The sequence below is a fragment of the Sinocyclocheilus grahami genome, unplaced genomic scaffold, assembly GCF_001515645.1.
Source record: "Sinocyclocheilus grahami isolate Dianchi unplaced genomic scaffold, SAMN03320097.WGS_v1.1 scaffold469.1, whole genome shotgun sequence".
Lineage (NCBI taxonomy): Eukaryota > Metazoa > Chordata > Actinopteri > Cypriniformes > Cyprinidae > Sinocyclocheilus > Sinocyclocheilus grahami.
In genome coordinates this window covers 698,567-724,373 of record NW_015505648.1, presented here as the reverse complement: position 1 = coordinate 724,373, position 25,807 = coordinate 698,567, and the positions used below count along the sequence as shown (strand labels likewise).

At 36.8% G+C, this 25,807-nt stretch overlaps 1 protein-coding gene across 3 annotated transcripts in view; it reads left to right on the top strand.

Annotated features, from left to right (window-relative positions):
• The window catches only part of LOC107553319 (regulatory-associated protein of mTOR-like), a 302,737-nt gene that overhangs the window by 47,269 nt on the left and 229,661 nt on the right, over positions 1–25,807 (top strand). For all 3 annotated transcript variants that reach the window (XM_016235517.1, XM_016235516.1, XM_016235515.1), the window contains 2 exons: positions 16,435–16,593; positions 19,532–19,678. In XM_016235517.1, the coding sequence (XP_016091003.1) occupies positions 16,435–16,593; positions 19,532–19,678 (306 nt within the window). The remainder of the gene's footprint in view (positions 1–16,434; positions 16,594–19,531; positions 19,679–25,807) is intronic.

Below are 25,807 nucleotides of genomic sequence, written 5' to 3'. Positions count from 1 at the left end.
AGTCTGTAAGTACGTTTTCATTTAATGGATTTGCCACTGATGATTCAAACGCGAGTTTTGGGCAGTGTAGAGTAGCGTTTGTAGCTTGTCGCTTCTCCGATCACAAATGCAGACATGGTTTTATGTTTACGTGGCGCGATGCAATGCAACGCATAAAACTACAGTATAAGTCATTATAATCAGTAATTATGTCCCCACTGGATGCAACAAATGCCTCGTTTGTTATGGGCTTTCATGTTTTTTGTTTTGTCGCTCCGGCCGGGACACGGCATCAACAGTATGGTGAGGGGCGTAACATTTTCGTGACATGCTTGAGGTATTCAGCCAATCACAACGCACTGGATAAGCTGGCCAATGACAGCACACCTCGCTTTTCAGACCGATGAGCTTTGTAAAAATCGAAGCGTTTCAAAAAGGCGGGGCATAGAGGAGAAACAATAATGTACAGTATGTGGAAAATAATGTGTTTTTTGAACTTTAAACCACATAAACACATTTCATTACACAAAATAATGTTTTTTTAGCAGCATCATGACCCCTTTAAAATAAAAGCTCAATTTAATTTAATTTAAACAGAATTACATTACTATTGTACGGTGTAATGTAGTTTTCAAAGTAATAATAATAACAATAATAATAGTAATAATACAATTATTAAAGCTTTGTTTTTAGGAAATATCACACAATCGTTCCATGTTTTGATTCTAACAGTAAATCTTTGTTGCACAGCACTTTGTTTGCCAAAAATAAAAGTAAAACAAGTTTTATGCCTTCATTTCATTACCACTGATAATGAATTTGTATTAAATCATAAATCCAGAAAAAAAGATTAAACAGACAACACAGAATTCATGAAAAAAAACAAAAAAAACAATTGACCCTTCGCAGGGAGTTTGACTGACAAGCGATCTGACCAATCATAACACAGAATCTGCCATTTTTGTCTGGCAAACAAACAAGACAGGAAAATAGATTAATGACAATTGACCTGAACTTGAATAATGGTTTGAAACAACGAAATAGATGCAACATCCACTTTTACATGGTGTTTGAACTTAAATGTGTCTTGGCAGTGTGTACACAACAGTGTTTTTTTTTTTTTTTTTTTAAATACCCACAAATCATAAGCACTTTCTCAGATCAAGCCGTTCACATATTCTTGGCAAAGTGGCATAGCTTTGCCCAGGCCCCTCCCACGATTGTTGACTGACATTGCTGTTTTAGCACAGACCTGCCCTGAGTGAGCTGTTACAATTTTGCCATTGTTTCGACGCTGGAGCAGGTGTAGACAAGAATTTTTACTCACCCCCCCCCCCCCCAATCTACCTAAGTGCGTCTATGTTCGCTCGAATCATTCGTGATACAGCTTCAATTGAGTATTAGTTTTTAGTTTTTTTAGTTTTTTTTAATGAATCTTTGCAAATCACCTTTCCTAATAATGTGTTAGTTAGCAAGTTTCTGTGACGAATGCGGCTAAAGTTAACAGTCTCAGAGAACGGGACATGCAGCGAACTGGGTCGCTGTGAACAGAGCTGTTTTTGACCAGGTAAAAAGGGTGTTGTTTTACACTTCATTTGAAAAATTTTAAACAAAGTATGTTATAGACTTTTCGTGAAGACCCTAAAGAGTCATACCAAATTGTGGGAATCCGATGTCCCCTTTAAAATGCTGGAGGAGTTACACACAAGAATTTTTCCCCCCCCCCCCCCCCCCAATCTACCTAAGTGCGTCTATGTTCGCTCGAATCATTCGTGATACAGCTTCAATTGAGTATTAGTTTTTAGTTTTTTTAGTTTTTTTTAATGAATCTTTGCAAATCACCTTTCCTAATAATGTGTTAGTTAGCAAGTTTCTGTGACGAATGCGGCTAAAGTTAACAGTCTCAGAGAACGGGACATGCAGCGAACTGGGTCGCTGTGAACAGAGCTGTTTTTGACCAGGTAAAAAGGGTGTTGTTTTACACTTCATTTGAAAAATTTTAAACAAAGTATGTTATAGACTTTTCGTGAAGACCCTAAAGAGTCATACCAAATTGTGGGAATCCGATGTCCCCTTTAAAATGTTTGATAAATTGTTGTTAAATTGTAAAAAAAAATAAAAATGCTATCTGGACCACGACATACCGTTTGCAACAGATTACTAATAATATAGCATACAAAAAAGTGATGATAATATGAAAATAAGGCTTCTGCCTTACAGTACCAAACTTGTTCATGCTTTACTTTTCAGTTCAAGTTTCAGTGTGACTTTGCTGGTGGCTGTGACATAAATCTTTTTATGTATTTTTTAGAGTAAGGATTTGAAGCAGAAATGATTGTACCATTAATATGCGAGAGTATAGAATTTTATCTGCAGTGTAACTGTTGCTGGCTGGTGTATTTATACTAGTTCCTTTTAAATGTCACACTTATTTTTGAGTTGTGGAGCTTGTGTCATTCTGTAGATTTTAGCCTGCAATTTCAGCATTACACTTCCATCTGTCTCTCTGTCATTGGTAATGGATAGGGTTCAGCTTTTATTTATTTTATTGTTTATTGTTTTTAATTTTTATTGTTAGTATTTTATTTTATTTTTTATTATTTTATTTCTTTATACATTTTTTAAACATTTCTCCATTCTGTCACACTGATTCTAGCAGCACTATAGGGTGGTTCTGTTGTTCTTTAGCTGATGGTAATTATAGCATGTAGACCTGATGGTGAAGAAATAGATTAATTTAGGATGAAAATATATTCCTTTTAACCCTGATAATGCATTCAAAATCTGTATTCTATCATTATTTTATAAAACAGTTAATTTATTTTTTAACTTTCAACTAAATCCCTTTTTCAGGATTTTACAAAGATATTGTAAAATCCAAATAAGCTTTACAGATCTTTATTGGAAAGCGTTTGAACAGTGTTTTTCATGTTTGTTCAGTGAACCCTAAACAATTTTTGCACATGCACCTGTGGAACAGTCCTTAAGATAGTTAAGGCAGTAACTGTGGTCACAGTTACGGTAATTTAGGGCAGTAAAGAGATTTTCTATTGACTCTGAAAAACACCAGGAGATGATCAGAGTCCCTGTTCGCCTGCGTGAACATGCCATAGACCTGCTGCCGGAAGGCATAAGGATTGCAGACGTGGCCAGAGCAATAAACTGCATTATTCATAATATAAGACATAAACAGTAAGACAGTGGAAGAGTGGCAAATCTGGTGCAGCCCATGAGGATAAGATGCACTCTAGAAATTAAAGCATCTGGTGGCCACACCAGACACTCAATGGGACTTTTGATATCGAATATGAATTTTTCATGCTGCAATGGTTTGTCAATGGTTAGCAAAGGCTAAATATATTTTACAAAAGTTTATTGACACTAATATCATTTCATAGATATTTTACAAAACTTATTTTTGACACTGTACTCCATACCCTGGTCCAGAATGACCTGAACACATATTATAAAAAATAATTGAAACAAATATGTAAATGAATGAATGTGTATTTTAAAGGGTCTTAAAATATTTGCAAAGTTTTGTTCCCTTTCTTAAAAACTATGCAATTTCAGAAATGTTTATGTATCTCTTCCGGGTAAAAAAAAAAAAAACCCTAAGGTGTTATGAGGGTTAAGTGGTGATGCATCACAAATCTTTTGACAAATCATCGGTATCGAAAAATAAAACTTCTTATCTTATCTATTGGACATTGGCCAAAACAATTGACTTATCAATTGAAAGGGGCAGAAAAAGGTTTCAGATAGTGACGTGTCTAGTGAAAGAAATATTGCCTCACTCACAGTGTATGCTAAGTGTTACACTGCCTACATTATTGTAGACTATGCAGTTTAAATTTAAAGGGGATGTCTAATCTAAATGTCATTCTGTCTTATTTACACGCTAAAGTGTTTGGATCCTTATGCTAAACTTAACCAAAGTCTCACAAAACAAGTTGGACGTATGATGGAATATTTCTGTGCCAAAGACACTCCTTCAGCCCATCAACATGCTTCATTCGTTAATTTGTTAGCCATACACTCTTAAAAATAAAGGTGCTTCACGATGCCATAGAAGAACCTTTTTGTCTAAATGGTTCCATAAAGAACCTTTAACATCTGAAAAACCTTTCTGTTTCACAAAAGGTTCTTTGTGGTGAAAAAAGGTTATTCAGATTACAAAAAGGTAAGAAAGAAATGGTTCTTTAAATAACCTTTGACTGAATGGTTCTTTGTGGAACCAAAAATGGTTCTTCTATGGCATCGCTGTGAAGAACCTTTTGAAGCACCTTTATTTTTAAGAGTTTAGTTAATGCAAGTGAGTAAAGTTTTTGTACCAGTTTTGTTTTACGTCAATATTACAGCTGGCAGAGAATCACTACTCAAAAACTTTGCGTTCTTGTGACTCTCTAGCTCCACCCATGGCACACCTCCAGGAACTTGACTGTTTTTGGAGAGAAGTGGTACAGTTGTATCTTTCTTTTATAAATCTGATAAAACGAAAGATTCTTCGGGAGATATGAAGGATGCAGTACTACGTTATACTCAAGATTAACATGAGATTGGCAGAAACTGTGTGTTATGTCAGCTTTAAGGAAATGTATATATAGTTTATCAATCTTAACTGTGGTAGTCCATTCTATTTCATTTGTCTTGTATGCATATTGTCATTTAGATTGAGAAATTCATTGTAAAGCACCATTAAGTGAGCTAAATAAATATAGAAAGCATGTTATAGAAAGTAAAATTATAATTTCAGATTTACTTGAAAAGTTGTGCAGGTTGCCATTTACTACACGACTCCCTGGATTACTCCGATTCTGATTGGTCAGTTGCAGAATAATATAGTCATATGGGTATTTAAGGCTGGAGCTTTTTTCACATGTCTCATATCACACCACCGTGCTCTCGCTCATTTCATTTCAAACGCATTTACTATCTTGTGCCTCAGTTATTGACTGTATAAATACTGTAAAATGAAACCAGAGAACTTCACTGTTATAGTAGGCTTGCAGTAATATTGTTAAGTGTTCACCTTGTAAAACTATGTGTAAGCTAATAAGCTTGTTCTATGCTGATTAAAAACTGATTTACAGTACATAATACATTGACTACTGAATATTTTATTATATTTTCTGGATTCTTTTATTAAACTGTTACTTTTTGTGTCCTTGTTACAGTGTAATTATATATTTAAGTACTGAGTAATATTAATTAACTACATGTACTTACTACATGGTTAGGGTAAGGATTAGGGTTTGGTTTAGGGTTACTTGCATGTAATTATGTACATTAAAGTACATGTAACGTGTAACAAGGACACCTTAAAATAAAGTGTTACTTTAAACTCTATGTACAGTATATGAACACTACAACTGTTTTATAAATTAAAAACAATTATGCAAAAATAATACAAAAATGAGCTTATCAGCATGTTCAGATGGCACATGCACACACAAACACAAAACAGTCAGATCTGAATGTCACAAATGACACACAAACCCCAGAGAAGATTCAGGTGTAGATTTACAGAGATATCGATCTGGCTATAAATATTGCTCCTTAGCTCCGTGTAGACTTCAGTGACATCACATTCTATCTGCTGGTATCAGTAGTGGATTTCCATCTCTATGCAGAGTGCCACAGTGAAGAGATGCTTTGTTAGTGAACTGCGTTATCTTACATTACATATTAGAGCTGTTTTTTGTTTATTTCTTTCCAAAGACAGTGTACATTTTTTTGTTTGTTTTTTGGAACAAATAAAGTAGGTACCAAAGAGGATCACAGGGAGATGTGGAGGGGGAAAGAAAAAAACAACAACACTATGTTAACAGTCAGTGTGTTAAGAGTGCATGTACACATTTTGTTTGCGCATCAGTAATAATGAACTCATACGTGCCTGAAGTATGACTCCTCTATGTCACTGCAGTTATCCTTACCTAGGTTATAATCGTCATCCATCAACACTACTAGCGAGACACTGGTTTGCTTTATCCAGCCAAGAGTCACTGATTGACCACTTTAATGGATTTGTTTAATCTTTGGAATGAAGTTTAGTGGCTTAAAATGATCTAATCGCAAACAAAGGTGCTGGAACATAACAATGTCTCTTGTGCAAAAAGTTTTTTTTTTTTTCCCAAAAAATATTTGTAAAATATTATTTCCATTATAATTTATTGATTTAAAACAGTAAGTTCAGAAGTCGAATCTTAAGGTTTTCAGCTTTCAAAAGGTAGGCCTAGTTTATGTAGATGAACTGAAGAATTGATATAAAAAAGCAGCTGTCCACCGGCAGTATAGTGCAAGTAAAGGAGGTACATATACGACCACATATTTATTATTAATGCTCTTAGATATATCAGTTTTGTATTAATGTGCCTTTGTTTCTTTGTAGCTGTCTAACTGCTATTAGCAACTGTTAATAAACTAATAAGTGACTAATTACAGCAGTACATACAGCAGTTTATTTAAAAAAAAACAACAACATTGCTTTAAAAAATGTATTGGCTTATTGTTTTAAATTTAAGTTTATTGTCCGTGTCTACATTAGGCGGATTGCCGAAACAACCGGAGGCTGTCTGCACTGGATGCATCAAAACTGACACAAATGACAAATGCAGCACAAGGAGTATGTCAGAAGGGCATCCATTTACTGGCAGTAGTTCATCACACCACATCCAGTGTAGACAGTATCATAATGATTATAATGGGTTCTATTGGCTTTTGGTGCGATGTGTCTGGTGTAGACAGGGTGTTAGTTTCAGTAAGCTTCTGAGTATGTATTGATTTGAGTGGAAGTGTGTGGATCATATTAGCATGACATGCTTTGTAGTATTTTTTAACCCTTTTCTGTACTTCATTGTGTGAACACACACACACACAAGCAATCTAACACAGGGGCTGGAGATGTACAGGGGTTAGTTACAGTCTCGTTCTCTTTTGGTTTCATTTTCAAACTCTTCCCTGTTTTGCATTGCCTGAGTTCTGTTTGCTAGTTAGTTTCTATGGTTTCTAATTGGATTGCGTTCACCTGTTGTTCATCGCGTTATCTCTATCACTGTATATTTAAGTCGTCAGTTTCCTCTCTTCATTGTTCCGTGTCATACTTTATTGCATAGTTGCATTGTATATTTGCTGTTTCTCCTGAGATTTTGTCATTAAGGTCGATTGTTTTGGATATTCTCTATGCATTGTGCGCTTCATTACCACCACACATTACAGGGTTAGTAGTAAAATATGTTTAAATAGACAGTTCTTTTGAAAAATGTGAGAAAAAACTATTAATCTGAATTGTTTCAATGTTAACTTCATAACCTAAATAGTTTATTTTTAATTTTTAAATTTTTTTAAATGCTTTATTATTGTTATTTAATTTAGGTTTTCCTTTTTTTATTTATTGCTATTTGTCTTTCATGAATGTTTATCCTTTTTCCACTTTTAAATATAAATTAAATATTTAAATATAACATTTATATTTATATATTAAATATATATTATATGTTTAAATATAAAATGTATATACATTTTAATGACCAAGACACTTTTACAATCCCAAGGAAAACGAAGTTACTTTTTTCTTTACCAGAGTGTTCTTTATAGTATCTCTCTTGGTTTAACACAACTGTGTGTATGTGCAGTGAAATATATTTATTTATTTTCATTTTGTATGATATGGAATAATCATGTTCGTATCACATCCTCTTCAGTTGAGCATCCGTCCTGCTGTGGTGTTACACAATCATCTGATAAGCATAGTGTTTTTGTGTTTTTTAAATAAGTCTTTCATTTCTCTGGCTCTCATCACCTAACACAAACTGATTGCTTTCGGACTCCATCCAGTTGCATAATAATGTCACTTAGTCACAGAAACAGTCACATTATTTAGCTGCGAAGTATACAGCTCCTGTGTGTGTGTGTGTGTGTGTGTGTGTGTGTGTGTGTATGAGGAAGTGTGACTCCTCACAGATTTGGACAGGAGGACAGGAGGTGACGTGTCTTTCAGTCCTGACCCTCATCTGGTTCAAACCTGTCGCTTTAACAGCTTCTGACTCACACTCACACACTTGAACTAACTGTCCAGCCAATTACATGGAGAGACAGCATGGTCCCAGTCCCGCTTAATATGGAGCTTATAATATGACAAAACTAATTGAATTAGTATTGTGTAAATTTGAATTATTGACAAGTGTCATTTAACAAAACTGAATATTATGTGGCAATTAACATAGTTCTGAATTAGATTTTTTTTTAAACTTGAATATTAAACATTTGAAATTTAACACACCTGAATATTTTTATGGCAGAGTTCTAAAGACATGTATTTTCAAACAGCAATTTTTTTTGTTTTGAAATCTTAGACTCCAAATATCCAGTTTTTAAAAATACAGCTTCAAGTTTTCAAGATGAAGAGGAAATTCGGAACATCAAATTAAATATTCTAAAATTCAAAACACAGAAATTCAGATCGTACAGAAAGTAGGTCAGAGGTAATCCACAGGGAAGAGTAGATGATAGATAGAAAAGTCATACGAAGAATTTTGGCCAATTAGTAGTTTTCTAGCATGAGCGTGCTGATCAAGATCTACCTGATCATGAATCGCCCAGAGGTAGCCTAAGTGATTCTTAAACATTTATGGTTTATATACTTATATGTTAGGTTAGCATTCTCAGAATGTGAAACATGTCTAAGCCAGTGGTTCTCAACCGTTTTTACTCCAAGGCCCCCCTCCTTTCCAAATCAATACATACTTTGCAAAAATGTAAGATATATCTGCAGAAACGGCAGATATTCTTTACAACTTAAAAGTAGCTACTTAAAAGTACGTAAACCTTAATTATAAAGTAACTTTAACAAATAAGCACAAGTCAACCTGCCATACCAAACAAGACCACAGGGAGATGCCAAAGGACTGCATACACAGATCCATGCAGAATAATTAAACACACCAAAATACAATTGAAAAATGAAACCATTCTGAATGTGTGGAAACTCGATCGGCAATCGAAAGGCGGGCCGATGTCATCAGTGAATAGTTCCTCTGTCAGAATTAGCAAATTTGAAGCGTTTGATGCCCATATGTACATAACTGATCCTCAGAAACTTCTCCAAAATGCGCTTCTTCAGCAAGCATCTGTTATAAAACACTTTGCTGTACATTAATTTTGACAACTACATGAATATACAGAACTGTGTTCAAGCAGAAATATGATGTTATAGCGATCCGTGCGCCATGAGTGCAGATAGGTTTGGTTGCGCATCAATAATAACAAACACATGCGCGCCTAGTGTATGACTCCTGTATGTCACTATAATAGTCTCTGCTGGGCAGCGCTAGGGGCTAGCACCCCCATACATAAAAAAGATTAAATAAAATAAAAACATTTGACTCCCATGGATAACTCGTGCAGTGCAATACGTGACGTGATTTGTGGTCATTCATAATGTCATAGCATTTTATTTAAAAAATGGATCGGTTCCTTGTGCCAAGCCTGCCCCTTACTAAAGATTTTTTTCTAGTCAACTAGTCACACGTTTATTTTAAGTTCTTTGCGCAGGAAAAAAATGCAAGGGATTGATCCATGTCATACAGTAAGCATGATAATACTCCCAAACTCCTAAACACTTGAAATGAGCCTACATAGCGATTTTATAATTCATATAAAAAATTATCTATTCTGAACGCCGTTACAGAGGACTACAAGACTAGAGAGGCACACTGTGTGAATCTACAATCCAATATTTTATATAGTTTAATGTGTATTAGGGATGCATGATATTATCGGACTGATATCGGAATCGGCCGATAATGGCTTTAAATGTAAATATCCGCATCGGTGTGATAAGAAAAATTATGCCGATATGTCTTGCATAAAATAAAAACATTTGACTCCCATGGATAACTCGTGCAGTGCAATACGTGACGTGATTTGTGGTCATTCATAATGTCATAGCATTTTATTTAAAAAATGGATCGGTTCCTTGTGCCAAGCCTGCCCCTTACTAAAGATTTTTTTCTAGTCAACTAGTCACACGTTTATTTTAAGTTCTTTGCGCAGGAAAAAAATGCAAGGGATTGATCCATGTCATACAGTAAGCATGATAATACTCCCAAACTCCTAAACACTTGAAATGAGCCTACATAGCGATTTTATAATTCATATAAAAAATTATCTATTCTGAACGCCGTTACAGAGGACTACAAGACTAGAGAGGCACACTGTGTGAATCTACAATCCAATATTTTATATAGTTTAATGTGTATTAGGGATGCATGATATTATCGGACTGATATCGGAATCGGCCGATAATGGCTTTAAATGTAAATATCCGCATCGGTGTGATAAGAAAAATTATGCCGATATGTCTTGCCGATAAGAGGAATACATTAACTCACATGTGCTCAGGGTGTGTAGCAATTAGATCAGCAGTGTGGCTCATTCTTGAAGCAAAATTTTGCCTGAATAGTGATTGGAGTCACTGTTCACAAACATGACACTTGTAAATTAATAATTCTATATATAGTGATTTATGCATTAATGTGTAATATGTTATATTTTTTAAACAAATTATGATCTCTAAAAGATTTACAGAATTTTTACAACTCTTTTGCGTTAGACCATCTACAAATGTTAAATCTTAAAATAAAATGTTATGGTTAATGCTGCATCGTTCTGAAAAAAAAAATGCAGCAATTGATTGCAGTTTATTTATAGTTATTTTCAAAGCTTCAATGTACTGTTATTATAAAAGAACTTCATTATTGTTTATTTAATTCTAACAAATAAGTTCTTGTTAAAAACTAACCAAAATTAAAAATAATTATCTTATAATTTCCACACAGGAGAGACTTGGTGTTGTTTCCAAACAAAAAAATATATATCGGCATCGGCTATCGGCCAAAATTTGTTGAAAAATGTCGGCATATCGGATATTGGCAAAAATCCAATATCGTGCATCCCTAATGTGTATTATAGGCTATTAAGCTGAAATGAATGGTTATGGTTATACTGTAATGTTTGTTCACAATGCCTTCAGCTCAAAATAGTTTACAAACATCAGCATGGAATCCAATCACAGAATGAATGAAACCACTAATTGGCCAAAATGCTTCGTTTGACTTTTCGGAGATCATCTACTCTTCCCTGTGGATTACCGCTGACCTACTTTATGTATGATCTGAATTTCTGCGTATTGAATTTTAGAATATTGAATTTAATGTTCCGAATTTCCTCTTCATCTTGAATTCTTGAAGCTGTATTTTTAAAAACTGGATATTTGCAGTCTAAGATTTCAGAACAAAAAAATTGCTGTTTGAAAATACATGTCTATAAAACTCTGCCATAAAAGCATTCAGTTGTGTTAAATTTCAAATGTTTAATATTCAAGTTAAAAAAAATCTAATTCAGAACTACAGTCATGGCCAAAAGTTTTGGCAGTGACAAATTTTGTGTTTTGCAAAGTTGTCTGCTTAAGCTGTTGTGGTGTTCATTCACATTGTTTCTAGATTATTGTGTAGAGTGATCAGATGCATTTTAAATAATTGCTAAAAGCTTAATTGGGCAAAAAATTTACTTTTCACAAAAAAACAAAACCAAAACCAAATTTCACAGTTTTTTGATCCTGACACAAAATGACCAGCTAACATTAATTGACTAATCATTGAAAATGCGAATGAGTACTAGTCAGGTAAAATCACTGTAGTCAAGTCCAGTCAAGTCTGCTTTATTGTCAATTCTTCCACATGTACAGCACATAATCTTCTCAGCTGCTCTCACTATGCGTTGAAGTGACTTGCGGCAGGACGAGTTGCAGGCGCCATACCACACAGTGATGCAGCTGGTCAGGATGCTCTCGATGGTGCCTCTGTAGAAGGTGCACATGATGGGGGCCGGGGCTCTGGCTCTTCTCAGTTTGCGGAGGAAGTAGAGACGCTGCTGTGCTTTCTTGGCCAGTGCTGCGGTGTTGTCAGTCCAGGAGAGATCCTCTGTGATGTGCACACCCAGGAACTTGGTGCTGCTCACCCTCTCCACAGTCACACCATTGACAGTCAGAGGAGCATGCTTCTTCACATTCAGAGAGAGATTGTTGTCACTGCACCACCAGGCCAGGCGGTTCACCTCGCTCCTGTAGTTTGTCTCATCTCTGTTGCTAATGAGACCCACTACAGTCGTGTCATCCGCAAACTTGATGAGGAGGTTGGAGTTGTGTGACAGTGTGCAGTCGTGGGTCAGCAGAGTGAAGTGAAGAGGAGGGGGCTCAGCACACATCCTTGGGGGGCCCCAGTGTTCAGTGTGATGGTGCTGGATGTGTTGCTGCCGACCCGTACTGCCTGAGGTCTTCCAGTCAGAAAGTCCAACAGCCAGTTGCACAGCAAAGTGTTGAGCCCCAGCTGGACCAGTTTGTGAATGAATCTATCATATTAAATAGATTGTAAGAGCAGACTGATTACAAAAAAAGGAGGGAAGAAGCGCTTCCAATCATTGTGTTCTTGAACCATTTACCAGATCATCAAGAACTTCAAGGAGAGAGGTTCGACTGCAGTGAAGAAGTCCTCAGGACGTCCCAGAGTGTCCAGCAAGCTCCAAGACCATCCTCCTCCTACGGAATCGTGTCACCACCAGTGCAGAGCTTGCTCAGGAATGGCAGCAGGTTGGTGTGAGAGCATCTGCATGCACAGTGAGGCCAAGACTTTTGGACAACGGCCTGGTGTCATGAAGGGCAGCAAAGAAGCCACTTCTCTCCAAGAACAACGTCAAGAACAGACTGAAATTCTGCAGGAAGTACAAGGATTGGACAGCAGAAAACTTATTTTCTCTGATGAAGCTCCCTTCCGACTGTTTGGGACATCTGGAAAATCGATTGTTTGGAGAAGAAAAAGTGAACGCTACCATGAGTCCTGTGTTGTGCCAACAGTGAAGCATCCTGAGACCATGTGTGGAGATGCTTTTCAACCGAGGGAGTGGGCTCTCTCATAATTCTGTCCAAAAACACTGCCATGAATAAAGAATGGTATCAAAACGTCCTGCAAGAGCGACTTCTTCCAACGATCCATGAGCAATTTGGTGATGATCCGTGCATTTTCCAGCATGAGGGAGCATCATGTCACAAAGCAAGACAGTATAAGTCATTATAATCAGTAATTATGTCCCCACTGGATGCTACAAATGCCTTGTTTGTAATGGGTTTTATTGGTTTTGTCTCGCCGCACCGGGACATGGCATCACAGTATGGGAAGGGGCGTAACATTTCCGTCACACGCTTGAGGTATTCAGCCAATCACAATGCACTGGATAGCTGGCCAATCAGAGCACACCTCGCTTTTCAGAACGATGAGCTTTGTAAAAATCGATGCGTTTCAGAAAGGCGGGGGATAGAGGAGAAACAGTAATGTACAGTATGTGGAAAATAATGTGTTTTTTTAACCTTAAACCGCATAAACACATTTCATTACACCAAATACACAAAATAATAGTTTACATTTTAGCCACAATATGGACATATTATATTGTTTCTATTGTTTATTGTTTATTGTTGCTCTGTCAATGAAAATAATTCCAAAAGAAGCTAAAGCAGGATCAACCGTTGTGTGTCTCCGAGCATCACACAGATGGCAGCCTGTGTGGAACACAGGCAATCAGTGAAACAAATGAAAAAAGTCAAGACTCATGGAATGCCAGTTTTGCAATCTAATTAGAGGACAACATTGAATGGTGATAGATTGTCTAGTCACTGCAAACCCTAGTAATGATAGCTTGCGGTGTTTGTAGCAAGATGCTTAATGGATGGCATAAGAAAATAGTTCTTCACCGAGGAGTGTTTTAAGGACCATACCTGAAAATGGTTAACTGTGGATAAGCAGAATAATTGTCTTTGGAGTGGACCACTGAATTTATTACACATCTGATATTATAAGGCTGATGATACATGGGGCAACTTTTTGAGCAATGTTGCCGGACAACCAGGGCCCATGACCAAATGATCTAGATAGAAATGTGCTACCCGTTCTCAGTGGGAAAGTGCCCAAGCAACACTGCTCAAAAAACTTGCCCGGCAAAGTTGCTCAAAAAGTTGTCCTGTGTATCATCACCCTAAGTAATGGAAAGGCCTACCACTAAATGATTGGGTAGTGTGATGTCTCCACATCATCTTGTTTGTTTTATTTCTGTGCCAGATGAAGGACAACATTTGGTCTCTCTAAGAATGGGCATGTCTGACTTGGATGCTGAAGGACTTCCGGTCCTCAGTTGTAAAGTCCTTATCTAAGACATTAACTCAGCTTGATCATGAGTTATTTTCTATCCCCTAACCCTCACAAAACCTTTTTACGTTTTCATTAACACATTATTTAGTGGGGGTTGGGGGTGGGGGGTTCGTGCTGGCCCAACATTGTAGGTGATTTCACAATTGCCTATCCTTGTGGAGGCATCTGGTCCCCCCAATCTAGGCAAAATCTACTCCCACTCACACACCAGTCCACTGACCTGTAGTGTATGTCAGGACATGAGGCTGTGAGATAAACAGCTCTAAACACAATTCCTTAACACTCTCCCAAACACTATCTCTCATTCACTCGGAGTTATGTAATACCACACACACACACACACACACACACACAAATGCTTACACCAGCTGGAGAGGACAGTGAAAGAATGAGGCGTTTCACATTGCATCATTCCCCCTTTCTCACACATGGCACATACAATTTTTGCCGCCTCTGTGATGATCAAATTTCTATTGTATTATTCCATTGTTATAAAGTTTGTAGTTTTTCTGAGATTTTGAGCCACACCAGTGAAGTGTACTTCATATTAAATAAATGTTCTTGGGCAAAATTAAAAATAAATAAATAAAATAAGAGTAATATAAACATAATGTTAGATAGATCTGTCAGTGCAGTGAATAATAGTCACATATTTAACTGGGTATTTATAAAACTATTTCCTCATTTTAACTTTTTTTTGTCCTGCTTTTACAGTCATTCCCAAAACCCTTCTCTTCTTATTATCCATACTCTCTGTACACACACACACACACACACACACACACACACACACACACACACACACACACACACACACACACACACACACACACACACACGCAGCAGCAGCAGTAGCACAAACAGTCATAAATGGAGAGTAAATAAATTACATATTATCATTCCTTCCTCTTTACTACTAGTTTTAACATGAAATAACCATTGCATGCCTCATGTAATCGCTCAATCAGTGTTTCAACCGCGAAAAGACATCAATAAAACCGCTTGACACGTAGCAATTTATTTACCTCAGGCAAGTCATTAGTGTTCACAGCCAGTTAGTATGCTAGAGAAATTAAGTCTGGAGAGCATTTCGTATACTCATTATATTTTACTTTACCTATTAGAGGTGTCTTATTATTTTATGTTTAAATAAATCTGTTATGAAACAAGTTATGACAGCCAATGTGTAAATGAATATTTCAACAACATATAGGCTATAAATTTTGTAATTTAGAAGTTAATTTAAAACTGCATTATGTGCAATTTACATGTTTGCATACAATTTTTTTTATTTTATTTAAGTGTTGATTATTATATTAAAAAATAAATAGTTATTAAATTTAAGTTTGGGCTTTTGTTGTTAATTTTTTTTTCTCTTTTCTTTTTTTCTTTACCTTATAGTAATGTCAAAAGGCTCCCCACAGTTTAGAGCATAAATTGGGGTAGATTTGATGAAAAAGAAAATTTGCAATTATTTAAAGAAAGAACAGTCTGTTCAGTAAATCACTGTTTAAAAAAAATAAAAATTTTTTTGTTTAGTTTATTTTATGTTTAGTTTTCCCTCTCCTGCTGAACCAAACCGTGACCTCAAAACTGAGGTACGTACCGACACGTCATGTTTGTGTACTGTTACACCCCTAGTGTACACCAGTTTTTGCCATGGCCAATTTTGCTCCCACCAGTTCAAGTAGCTCACCGCAGGGATGTATTGGAATCACTGAGCAAAAATGTCATTTTATTCATGAGTGTTGTAATTTTTGGTAATCAGGTACTGAAGTATTTATTTATTTTATTGGTTGTGGAAAGCGACTGTAGCAGTGCATACAGCACACAAACAAACTCTACTTCTCTCTATCCATTTAACTGAAATAAAAAATATACATATTAAATAGAATGCATATATATTAAAACGGGGAGAAAAAAAAATTTGATTTTAGAACAGTCTCTTTTTTTTATTCTTCAGCCAAGTGTGCACATTTATCAATACAAATAATCTTGAAAATGGCCTGAAAATAGCAGATTTTCTGTACTGTTTACTTTAAAGTAGATTAATTTGGTTGATGACTTTCAATCTGTTTTAATGCTCATTTTTATATTATATCTGGAGTTCTCAGATATTTTGAGAGCTGCACTGACATACTCCTTCATTAATGTTTTCACTGGATGTCATTGTTATCTAATATCCTCTCTCTTCCAGGCCCGCTATAAGCAGAGTTTGGATCCTACAGTTGACGAGGTGAAGAAATTGTGTACTTCACTGCGGAGAAATGCCAAGGAGGAACGTGTTCTCTTTCATTATAATGGCCATGGAGTGCCTCGACCCACTGTCAATGGAGAGATCTGGGTCTTCAACAAGGTAAGGTAAAAAGAACCAGGAAAAAATGGGTTTAGTGAGCAGTGCTGAATAGTAAACTTATTTCAATCTCTCTGCACAGCAGCTAACCACAGTAGTTTGTTTACTCTTGTACTCTCCTTAAGTTCTTAAATTAAAATTAATTTAATGAGTTAGGGCATGAACTGAGTTGTTGAGTTGTCAAAAACAGTGGCAGATTTAGGTATGGGTGACATGGGCAGCCGCTTAGAACGGCATCTTGCCAGGGGCGGAACGGGGGGCCTGCACAAGAAAAAAAAGCAGAATACGTGATCAGGTTTTTTTTTATTTTATTTTTTTATAAAATATGGTGTCACCATGTGGGTCAATTAACCTGGACGGGACTCTGTGTGTGCGCCCAGTAGACTTATGTTTAGCCTTACTATGCACATTATAAACAAGTCTGTGAGTAGCAAATACGGGTGTCGTGTGTAAGGAATTTGAACTCAGTTGTAAGGGAATTAATTATTATTATTGATTCAGGTTTTGATAGGACTCGGATTTGAAAATTCGAAGTCCACCTGATTAAACCGATTTCAAATTTGTTATGTTACACTTTAAATCAACGGTCGTCCAGCGAGCCGTGATTTCAGTATCTTTTAACAAACTGACTAGGGATCTTTTTGGCAACAGTTTTAACCTTGAAATTATATGACACCAGACAGTCCTTCTTTATAAATGAAACATGAATGGGCGACAGGCGAGAGCAGGAGAAGCAGCAAGCAAGCTAGTCTGTCTCGCGTTGGGTTTTTGCTCTGCGGCATAAGTCCATCCGTGTGATTCTGTGCGGGGCTCTGTTTAGGTACCAGGTTCTTTGTTCTTTGGTCCATTAGATGTTTTATTGATGCTGAAACCAGTCACAAAACCTACTGACCTTCTGTAGCTTAAACGAGTCCAGATGGGAGGGGTCAGTTCTTGTTGTCTTAGTATTGTGTCGACATGGAGGTGGCCTGGCAAATCATTAGCTCCGTGTTTTCTTTGTAAAGATAAGCAGAGAGAGACAGGAACTGCTGAGACCCTGAGCTGACCCTGTAAGTAGTTTTATGACTGCAGATGGCTGGGGAGACGAACCTTTAGTTTTCCCGGTGGAATGTAGAGATTCAATGTTTGTTTGTATCTGTTTATAGATTCAAGGGTTTCAATATCTTGAAGGCCGGAATCCTACTCGTGTAATAAAATATTTTTAATACTGCTGAATTTGTAAGATGATCACAGATTAATTGAATAAAAACACTGTAAATTATGCTTTAATTTTGCTGTTATTCAAACAGCGAATACATTATATACAGAAATCGAACAAAGAACATTTAATTTATCATATAGAACATTATCAATGACTTAAGTCTAGCGTGCATTTAAGCACTCTAAAAAAAAACTCACATTATAATCACTGAAACTGTCTACACTGTGAAATGAATCTCTTGCTTGCATCGCACGTACATCTGCACTTGGTTGTTTCTGATGTGAGAATTCGCGAGAGTGCAAAATTCAGTCAGCGAGCGCACACATTGAACAAAACACATTGTGATTGGTTATAATGTGGGCCACTGTTAAAAAAAAATGCATAAAAAGAAATATGCAACATGGGCAGATCTAAATTTAATGCCGCAGTGACACTTTTCTTTTTCACGTTATTCACTTTATTTCATTTTTATTTTTTATTTCAAGTCAGTTTCACTAAAGTAACTTAATCAGGGAGAGTTGGAAGGTAAGCCATCAGGAGTCCAAATTGGGAAAAAAAGAAGAGGCGAAATGTGAAAAGATAAACGGTATCTATACAGATATGATATGTATAATTGCTTATATATCACTTATGCAATTATACATAGAGCAGCAGCATTCCTTTGTCTGACCAACTAGCTTACATAACCAGACAGTAAAATGTGATTTTGCGGATCTAAAATATGAATAATTAATTATAACTAGTTATGGCTAATTATTCATATTTCCTCATGAGCTGATTCGTTACATATAGAATGTATTTTTTTTAAACAAACGTAATATCACTCACTTTATTAATGTTTTTTGCTGTACAGTATATCAAGGGTCGGCAACCAGGCACACGTGCCATTTTTGGCACGCTGAGGGAAAATCAATGGCAAGCCAAGCACATGCAGATGAATGCTATATTTGGTTACAAAATTAATATTATTTGTTTTTCAAGAAATGTCCTGGTCGGATTCGTGTGAAAAATAACCTAATAATCCTTAATAAACTTTACATATTTAATTAGTTATAGCTTTCACTGTGCTGTAGACGTCGTCACGTGTACAGTTTGTGTGTGCAGTTTGCGCTCACCGCGGTGCTGAAACTCGTGTGTTCGTTTATTTCAGCCATCTTGGAGAGAAGAATATGATTTTATTTTTCAAAAAGACCATGCCATTTGCACTTTGTTTAGAAAATGTTAAGCGCCACTTTGAAACTAAACACAAGAAATCCTTTAAAGATCAGGCAGACAGGGCAGAGTCCATCAGATGCGCAGTGTCCTATTATGAAAAGTAAACCAGCACTCTCCATGTTTTTGTTAGACCTAAAAATAATGCTACTGAATTGTTACCGAATTGCTCATTGCATTGCGAAACAATTAAGTCGTTCACTGACAGAGAGAATACATCAAGGATCCTTTTCTCTCTAGCGCAGAGGTGTTATTTGATGGCTTGCCTAACAAAGTCACTATCAAATTTAGAATCAAAGATATCCCTGTCAGCCAGAACTGATCGATAATTTTGACCCATACAATGTATTTTTGGCTATTGCTACAAATATACCAGTGCGACTTATGACTGGTTTTGTGGTCCAGGGTTATATATATACAAGCAAATCTTATTTAGGGGTGGCAGATGGGGTGGTTCGCTCACGGCACCATGCAAGCTTTAATCGCCACTGGTCAAAAATAATATCTTTCATTCTCTCTCTCTTTCAGAACTACACACAGTACATCCCACTCTCCATCTACGACCTACAGACGTGGATGGGAAGTCCCTCCATCTTCGTGTATGACTGCTCGAATGCAGGGATCATTGTCAAGTCATTCAAACAGTTTGCATTGCAGAGGGAGCAGGAGCTGGAGGTGTGTGATATTACACACACACACAAACACTATATAATAGAGGTTTGATAGAACTGGCTTTTTGTTTTTTAGACTAATGAGAAAGTTTTGAGTTAACTTACAGGATGTTTTTGTAGTACAATGACCTCTTGTAGCCTATGTCAAAAGATCAAGGCAATTATGCTTCCTCAGTTCATGACCCCTTTAAATGGAAGTGGGTGGTGATTCTGTCGCTCAAGCTCAAAAAAGGGCAAAAAGGCAAAAAAAAACTTTTCTGTATATTAAAAGTAGTTCACGGGGATTAAAGTTCTCCGTCGCTACGACTGATTTCCGTTAATTGCAGCAAGTCTACGACAGATTTCCGTCAATTGGAAAAAATTAAGGGAAAAGAAACATGTAGCACGTTGTTGTTGTTGTTGTTCTGCCGGTGTGCTACCCTGTCAGATTTTGCTACCTCCCATTAAAACAGATGGTAGCATAATTCGATAGTGAAAAATGCTACCTATCAGATTTTGCTTCCAGCATGATATTAATAAGGTGCGAGGCTTTATTAACATGTACACCTACCCCAATCCTAAACCTACCCTTTCAGTAGGATAAATACAGTGTTGGTAGCATAATCTGATAGGTAGCATTATTTGTCAGAACACTGGCACACCAAAAATCATCCTGCAGCTTCTCAGTGACAACATAGTGATGCCGCTCGCATCATTCACAGTCGGGTTATTAGCAGAGAACACAGAGCAGAACTTGAATTTCGGCGTCTGATTGCGGCTATTAATAACAATTCTACTCATTCCAAAGACTGTAGAATGCCCTTAAAGGGACTTTGTCTTATTCCCGCAGGTTCCGCGCTTATAACGTGATGACAGATGACGGAACATATCATTTGCACGTGCTTTTGAGTCTTGAGAACTCACTCGCGCGCTCTTATTTTCTGTGTGCCCACAGATCGCGATAAGGAGAGTGACAACTTTTAATAGTTATTAAGGGAGTTTGCAAATGTGATATTGATTTAATACAACGGTTCAATAAACAAGTACTGCCGGATTTTGCTCTATTTCTTCAACAAAACTAGTTCCAAATATAGTAACCGCTCAGGGGCATCTCTGAATGAATTAAACAGCTGTGTTTGCTTTTAATGAAAGTGCGTTTTTGAACGAATCTAGTGAGTCAGTGATTCGTGATTACCCGTTCATAAAGACAGTCACTTGCTTCAGTCCTGAATGAATCAGCAGTTTGAACGAATCAATTGAATGAATGATTCAGTGATAAAATCAGTGAATTGCCGCCACCTGCTGGCAAATTTAGTTTAATTTTTTGCGTATAATTTCACTTATTTAAATCATTTAATATTTCTGTATTCAAAATTGTATATTTAAAACATTAATCTCCACATGAATGTATGAATTTTATTGCACTCATACCACCTTTGAGCCTCATTAAACGTTTTGTGTTCTTCTGTGCCACCTCTGTACAAATTAATTTTTTATTAATACAAATTTCATATGATTGGTAACTTTGTCTTATTCTACTTCTTATTATATTGTTTTAAATAGAAATTTTAAAAAGCCTATAAACATACATTTTTGAATTTGACATAGATGAAAATTATGCCATTACAAAGGTAAAAAGAAAATACCCCTGTAAGTCACTTCAAAAGTCAAAAGTCACCTCGTATTAGGAAGGATAATTTTTGAATTTCTGATTATTGATCATGCTCCTAAATGTTTTAAATTAGGAGGACAAGTGGTCCTAAAAAGAAAAGTAAGCGTAGAGCCCATAGACTGTATAAAAACAGGTAGAGCCATGTGTAACAGTATATTAGATCCGTGCATGAGGTCGTAAAGAGACAGCAGCCTAAATAAACCTCCTGCTGCCTTTCATTATACAGTGAACACTATCTAGTGTTATTTTACAGTTGAATAGATTATAGTAAGACCTAACTGAAAAAATTAAAGTACTGTTAATTTAATTTGTTTCTTGTTATTATTTTAGTTTGTGCTATTGATTGTCATTAATTTATTTGTTCTTATTTTATTATTTACTATTTACTTGTCTTTTTTTAGTTAAAATAAATTCAATTCTGAGTGCACATGATTCTTTGGTGGGGAGGGGGTGTGGTCCATGAGAAATAGTCCTGCCACCACAGCTGGAAAAAAATCCTAGGAAACACTGCATACATTTAATAAAATTTGAAAAATGCCATTACAAAGCTAAAAAGAAAATGCCCCTGAAATCACTTTGAGTCAAATGTCACCTCATATTAGGAAGGCTAATTTTTTATCAGAATTTTTTATTATTGATCAGAAGGTGCTCCTACATTTTTTAATTAGGAGGACAAGTGCTCCTAATTACAAGAAGAAAAAACTGCTCTTAATCTGGGTGTGAGACAAGTATGGCTGTGGAATGGGGTTTGGCTGAGGAAAAATTTTCAGTCAAAAGATTGGTTTTGCTTTAACCCCTGAGTTCATACAATTTGTATACTACAATCCAAGTTCTCTGAAGTTTTATGTTAGTAATATACCTCAATTAAAGTTCTTATTGAAATCTGGCACATAATAATAGGTTACAAGACACACAGGAAAAAGTTATGTTTATTCTGTGTATCACTATCTGTGTTGATTAAATGGAAATAAAACAGCTTGGACATTTTGTTTTTAATTCATTTACATTCGTGTACCATGGAAGAAAGAAGACGATTTGGAATGGAGGGTGTGTGAATGATTCATATTTGGGTGAACTATTCCTGTAATAGTAGTGCAATGTTTTTGAAAAATTACATCAGAATTGTACAATTTCCTTCACTTCTCAGACCTGTCAATCACAGAAAAGCTCAATCCCCAGTACTCTCAGAATAGCAAAATGCAATAGAACACTCAGACGTTTACATTGAACTCACTCATCCACAGAAAGTCATGTAGTTGGCATGCTCTTTATGAGTCAATTGCAGAATTCCCAAATATGCTGCTTACATGCAAAATCAGAGGAAGAAAAGTCATTCACATAGAGAGCGAAACATAAAGACAGTTTCACTCATGGCTGGACACCATTGGCAGAAAACCGCCAAGAAAATGCCTTTTGATTTGAGTACAGCATTCTATGAGCATGATCTGAGCATCTCTTTCTGCAGGGTTAGAGAGAATGAAGCCTGTCATAAAATAAAGAAAACACTGTTGTCTGCTCAGGAATGTTTAGATTGTTTTGTTTCAATTTCCTCTCTTTTCTCTTTTCAGAATGAATATTTGATAGGATTTTTAGGTTAGCTGGGGATTGTCCCTCTTTCTCCTTTCCTGCTTTTACTCCTCCTTTCAGCAGTAGTTTGTCCCTCAGTATTTCAAAGCCACAATCACTGTAAGACATTGAAGGGGTGGTTGATTGCGATTTCACTTTTTTAACATTAGTTAGTGGGTAATGTTGTTGTTTGAGCATAAACAATATCTGCAAAGTTACGAAGCTGAAAGCTCAATGCAAACTGAGATATTTTCTGTAGCAAATTAGCTCAAAAGGGAAATGTATATAAATAATTACAATTAATTATGATTAATTACAATTATTTATATCAGCTGCCAGTAGTAACTGTAGCAGAATTAAATTCACCTCAACTAATCTGTTCGTCCAGCGAACATTCAGTGTAAGTTCATATCAACTCTAGGAAAGGATATTTTCGTGGCCACAGAAAATACTTTCATACAGTATTAATGCATTAGAGCATGTAGCAAGGATCAAAACTGTAAAGGGACATTAATTTGCAAGGCAGAATCAGAAACTCATGTAATTTGTGCACAAGAGTTTTATTAACTAAACACTAACACAAGCTAGTCTAACAAACAAACAAACAATCACTCATACATGGGAACGGGCAATTGAGACTTGATGGATGAAACCATCAGGAAAACCAGAGAATGAAGCTATGAAAAGAGTTAGTTAACCACCTGAGTAAAACCATCAGCGCCGTTTTAGAACGGGGTCTACAGCTTATACTAAACCTCTGTTTCGTTTAGTTAAATGTACGATACTTTCATTGCCTTGGCCTGGAACAAGCTTCCAGATGCAGTCTCAGATGAAAAGTCTTGATGGTTTGGAGGTTCATGGTGTAGGAGTCGCGATCACGTTCTTCCGGGTTTGAAGAGTGATGAACTCCAAAACAATGTTATTCTGACTCTGTCATGGTCGGGAGAGTTTTCTCCCAGATGAAGGTGATGAAGAGCTAAAAGAGACATCAGCTGAGATCCAAGGATCGTTGGTGAATGTAAAGACAAGGCCGAAGCCTGGTGCAGACTTAAGGGTTGCAGAAGCATTCTAGCTCACATCCTCATCTTCTCAGAATCGAATAGAACCGCCGACTGAAAGGCTATGTGTTGGAGCCCACCGGGCATGCCCGCACCAGCTCATGCTCTCCACACGGGCAGCAATCAGAAGACTTAGCAGAAGACCTGGGCGGAACTATGCATGAGCCCTTTAAGGTCTGAGAAGATTCACGCCTCTCAGGATGGGCTTGTCCAATGAGAAATGCTGAAATTCCAAGCGGGAGGTTGGAAATACTGGGGAGTTGTATGACCCTTTGTCTGAGAGCATGGTCATTTGCATATGGAACTCAAATGGGTGTTGATGCAAAATTACTAAAGATTCTTAGAACACTAATATATTGCCTATGTGCCAACATACAGTATAATATACACTCTCGTTTAGATCATCAGAAGACGAATTCATAGATACTAAACATGGTAAGATTACATATAGGTAAGATTACATGAACGAGTGGTTATTAATTTGCAAGGCAGAATCAGAAACTCATGTAATTTGTGCACAAGAGTTTTATTAACTAAACACTAACACAAGCTAGTCTAACAAACAAACAAACAATCACTCATACATGGGAACGGGCAATTGAGACTTGATGGATGAAACCATCAGGAAAACCAGAGAATGAAGCTATGAAAAGAGTTAGTTAACCACCTGAGTAAAACCATCAGCGCCGTTTTAGAACGGGGTCTACAGCTTATACTAAACCTCTGTTTCGTTTAGTTAAATGTACGATACTTTCATTGCCTTGGCCTGGAACAAGCTTCCAGATGCAGTCTCAGATGAAAAGTCTTGATGGTTTGGAGGTTCATGGTGTAGGAGTCGCGATCACGTTCTTCCGGGTTTGAAGAGTGATGAACTCCAAAACAATGTTATTCTGACTCTGTCATGGTCGGGAGAGTTTTCTCCCAGATGAAGGTGATGAAGAGCTAAAAGAGACATCAGCTGAGATCCAAGGATCGTTGGTGAATGTAAAGACAAGGCCGAAGCCTGGTGCAGACTTAAGGGTTGCAGAAGCATTCTAGCTCACATCCTCATCTTCTCAGAATCGAATAGAACCGCCGACTGAAAGGCTATGTGTTGGAGCCCACCGGGCATGCCCGCACCAGCTCATGCTCTCCACACGGGCAGCAATCAGAAGACTTAGCAGAAGACCTGGGCGGAACTATGCATGAGCCCTTTAAGGTCTGAGAAGATTCACGCCTCTCAGGATGGGCTTGTCCAATGAGAAATGCTGAAATTCCAAGCGGGAGGTTGGAAATACTGGGGAGTTGTATGACCCTTTGTCTGAGAGCATGGTCATTTGCATATGGAACTCAAATGGGTGTTGATGCAAAATTACTAAAGATTCTTAGAACACTAATATATTGCCTATGTGCCAACATACAGTATAATATACACTCTCGTTTAGATCATCAGAAGACGAATTCATAGATACTAAACATGGTAAGATTACATATAGGTAAGATTACATGAACGAGTGGTTCTATCATAAGCATGCATAAAACAGTATACAAAACAAAAGACAATATACAAGAACAGTAAAAACATACACAATGATCTGAAGTATATGTGTGTTCATTCAAAGAAAGGTTTTCCTATGAATTAATTAGAGAAGAGTCCATTTTTATGGGCATTATGTGTCTTTCCTTTGGAGAAATGGAGGGAGAGTTGCTCTGCCCGCATTCCTTTAGGCAATAAAACCAGTGATATCAGCATTGGTTGCCATGGAACCAGAGGCCTGTTCTGCCTTTCTGAGGTGTTAGATGCATTTCGGGGGAAGGGCCCATAGACCCTCATAGTTGGTTTGTTGATTGAGGGGTGTTACAGAGTATTTGTTAAATA